The sequence below is a fragment of the Emys orbicularis genome, chromosome 3 (assembly GCF_028017835.1).
Source record: "Emys orbicularis isolate rEmyOrb1 chromosome 3, rEmyOrb1.hap1, whole genome shotgun sequence".
In the NCBI taxonomy this organism is placed as follows: domain Eukaryota; kingdom Metazoa; phylum Chordata; order Testudines; family Emydidae; genus Emys; species Emys orbicularis.
In genome coordinates this window covers 68,180,269-68,183,633 of record NC_088685.1, presented here as the reverse complement: position 1 = coordinate 68,183,633, position 3,365 = coordinate 68,180,269, and the positions used below count along the sequence as shown (strand labels likewise).

At 40.0% G+C, this 3,365-nt stretch overlaps 1 protein-coding gene across 1 annotated transcript; it reads right to left on the bottom strand.

Annotated features, from left to right (window-relative positions):
- Positions 1–273: 273 nt before the first annotated feature.
- Positions 274–2,807, bottom strand: RIPPLY2 (ripply transcriptional repressor 2). Its single transcript, XM_065400576.1, has 4 exons — positions 2,731–2,807; positions 2,469–2,544; positions 2,051–2,115; positions 274–439 (listed from the first exon to the last, which is right to left on the bottom strand). The coding sequence occupies exons 1-4, from the start codon at positions 2,805–2,807 to the stop codon at positions 274–276; spliced, it is 384 nt and encodes a 127-aa protein (XP_065256648.1).
- Between the last annotated feature and the right edge of the window lie 558 nt (positions 2,808–3,365).

Below are 3,365 nucleotides of genomic sequence, written 5' to 3'. Positions count from 1 at the left end.
TTTTAACTCTAATATATTAAATGTGTCAGGCTTCATGAGAATAAATTATTCAGCTGTTTTAAGAAATTCAGATGTGTACCTTTTCTCCCCTAAAAGCAAAAACAATCCTTAGACTAGAAAAGACAAATGTACTATAACATGTACAAAATATTTCAATTTTTTTTATTACCAATAACTTACATTCAAATAAATTATCTTTAAAAATACTATGATACATTTTTACATCAAGTTTAAATTAGAAAGTTTTAGAGGTGGTATTAGCACTCCATATAGTTAGCAATCGGATTCTATTCCCGAATCTTGCTCCAGTTCAACATTGTCATCTTCACTATCTGAGTCTTCATAGAAGGAAATTGTGGCTTGAACTGGGAAGTTTTTCAGAAGTGCTTCAGCTTCTCGATATAAGTAATCATAGCACCTTGACTTGGGCCAAAATAGTCTGAAACAAATATACAATGTTTTGTGTATCTATTATTGTTAGATATTATCCTTTGTGTTTGTCCGTCAGCCTCCGGGGCCAGGAAAGTCTTCTGTGTTTCTAACAGACACCAACTCTTCCCCTCAACCTACACAAGAATCATTTGCTGAGTCAGCACTAGAAAAGGTTTCTCTTTTATCTGAATATCTGATAGGTATTTTGAAATTTAAAATTTGTCAAAAATACAGATCCAGTAGAAGCCTCAAATATACTACCATACAAAATGTAGCATCAAAAACTAACCTGAATCCTGAGATTGAAAGAAAGCATTCAGAGCAAGAGTAATTTCTCAGGATGAAACTAAAACCTATATTTTCTTCCCACTTGTGGACTACATGCAACTCGTATCCGGTGCGTCTAGTTTTTCAAACTGATCTCCCATATTGTGCCCACAGATTATAAACACCAGTGATGACAATTAGACTTTTTTCTACCTTATTGGCAGGGACATCCAACTAATATGATTTACACTATCAACTAATCACAACAACAAATTGCAAGCAAAAATGGGAGGTGAATTTAAAAAGCAAAGAAATGAGACACAAGTTTCCAAAGATAAATGGACACTAACCACTTTGTCACCAGCACCATTTAATATATTTCCCTGTGCAATGATTCATGAACACTGGTTACATATCATCCATAACAGAAACAAATTAAAGATATAAGAGGAGGTTTATTTACTTATTCAAAAATACTTTCTAAGTCAGTTGTAAATAACAAATTATACTAGGCTACATCTTTCTTCTGAACAACTCAAATAGTCTTTTTCACTCAAATAGTCAGTATCACATTTCCTGTTCACTTTTAGCGTGTAAAGCCACAATCCTGCAGAGACTCTCACACATGCTTGCATGTAAGTAGTCCCACCAAGGTCAATACAATTACTCAAGTGCGTACAGAATCGGGGCCTAAATTTGTGAGCACTTTGTGTCCTACCTAAAATACTAATTTGTGTAATTACATTCAACCTTCCTAAATCACCTGGATACCATAATGACTAGCTCTCATTACATGCAACAGATAGATCCCCTACAGCTTCAGCTATAGTAATCTTTACTTCCTGACCTGAGCTGTTAGTGGTGTGTGCTATCAAACAGCTGTCAAGTTCCACCTCGGGGATGGGTGAGGAGAGTTCTGTTTGAAAAGTGAAAATGCATTTGGATCCTCTGGAATAAAAGCAGCTTTATAAATGCAAGTTATCATTACTATGATAGTTTTTAACATTTATTTTGTTAGGCCACAATCCAGCAAAGCACTTAAGCACCTGCTTACCTTTAAACATGTGAGTACTTTCATTGATATCAATAGGACTACTCACACTGTTTAAAAGTAAGCAGGTACTTAAGTGCTTTGCTGGACAGGGGCTATAATGCACAACACATTTCTGGAAAAGGTTACTGTACTCTTTGCTCAACTGGTTTCGGACCATCTAATGTACATACAACCACAAATACATTTGGTGATATGGGTGGAGACTAAAGGCCATAAAGTCTGCTTCAGAATCATGACAGCTGTAAAACTAATTATCAGAGGGTTACTAGAGATGTTATTCCTTGAATAGCAACTTACCTAACTGGATGTGTATATTGGGTAAGTTTTCCTGAGGCTTCTGTCATCCCATATGGACTATACAGCTAGGAATTAAAAGAGAGGAGACAAAATTTACTCCACAGGTGTTAAATATAACCTGGCAAACAGTACAGGTTAATTTACTGCAGTATTCAATATTCTTGGTTTATTAAACTACACATTGCCATTTAACCTCAGAAATGCCCTTCACTACTGCTGCACAGATTATTTCCCAAACAGACCTTGTTTGGGAGATTGATAGTTTGTTGCTTTGGGGTTGTTGGTTTTTTTTGTTTGTTTTGGTTTTTTTTAAGTCAGACTTGCACGGTACCCTGAACGTGTCAGATAGAAGAAAACCTGCTTGGTCCTCTCCATCTCCCTGCCAGGACAGTATTATTGGCAGATCTGAGACACTTACCACACTTTGATTTCTTCTCAGCTGTCTCTCTGCATCTCTTTGGGTGGGGATCCAAGGCCTCCAGAATTCCCCGGCCCTGCAGAATCAAGGAAACAGCCTGTTAAATAGAGATGAACACTCACCTAACCCCAGACTGGCTGCTCAGTTTCCACAGCGCGATGGGTGGAAGAGGCATGGGGAAACCAGGCTCTGATCACAAGTGCAGTTGATCTGCTGGAAGGAAGGCGCGGTGGGTGCGCTGAGCTGGAGGAAGTGCGGATACCCGTGTTGTCCTTTGGAACATCTCCGGGAGCTAAACCCCTGAAGTGAAGGGCGGCAGCAGATGTGTCCGCTCTCCATGCTCCGTCGCTACAGCACGGGATCCGACGAGGGAGTGGTACTGCTCTGCCGATGATGATCCTAAAGTAGATCAGTTCTCCCGCTAGCCCGAGGCTGAGGGGCTTTTATAGTCCTCGCCTAATGACTATTTAGGAGTCCACCCCCTCCCTTTCATTTGTTAGTCAGATAAACAAAAAGGCTACGCGTGAAGGCACATCAGGGTAAACAAGGAGCGTGGACGCGTGCAAGTCCCAAATGGCCCAGGGAGAGATTTGGCAAGTCAGTGTTAATCACACTTGAACAGACACGACTGCTGTCATGAAAAAAACCCCACGCTTCTGGGCTGTGAAATGGCGAGTGTGGGAAAGACTAAAGTGACTCTCCCAGTTTCGTGTACTTTTTGCAATAAGGGTTGGTGCTGGCAGGCACTGAAGCACTATCCTAGCTGCTAACACTGAGGGGAATAAAATACCCACCACTTCTAGGGCAAAAATACTTGTCTGCTTGACTAGGAGCTTTACTTACTGCTCAGGATCTAATCCATGCTGCCCCAGCAGAAATAAAGGAACATAAAATGAA

What these genes read in the sequence shown, in the direction of transcription:
- RIPPLY2 (XM_065400576.1), bottom strand. Translation starts at nt 2,807, where the DNA reads ATGGAGAGCGGACACATCTGCTGCCGCCCTTCACTTCAGGGGTTTAGC. An exon ending in TGAGAAGAAATCAAAGTGTG is followed by an intron (nt 2,116 to 2,468) that starts GTAAGTGTCTCA and finishes TTTAATTCCTAG; the next exon opens with CTGTATAGTCCATATGGGAT. An exon ending in CAATATACACATCCAGTTAG is followed by an intron (nt 440 to 2,050) that starts GTAAGTTGCTAT and finishes TATTTGTTTCAG; the next exon opens with ACTATTTTGGCCCAAGTCAA.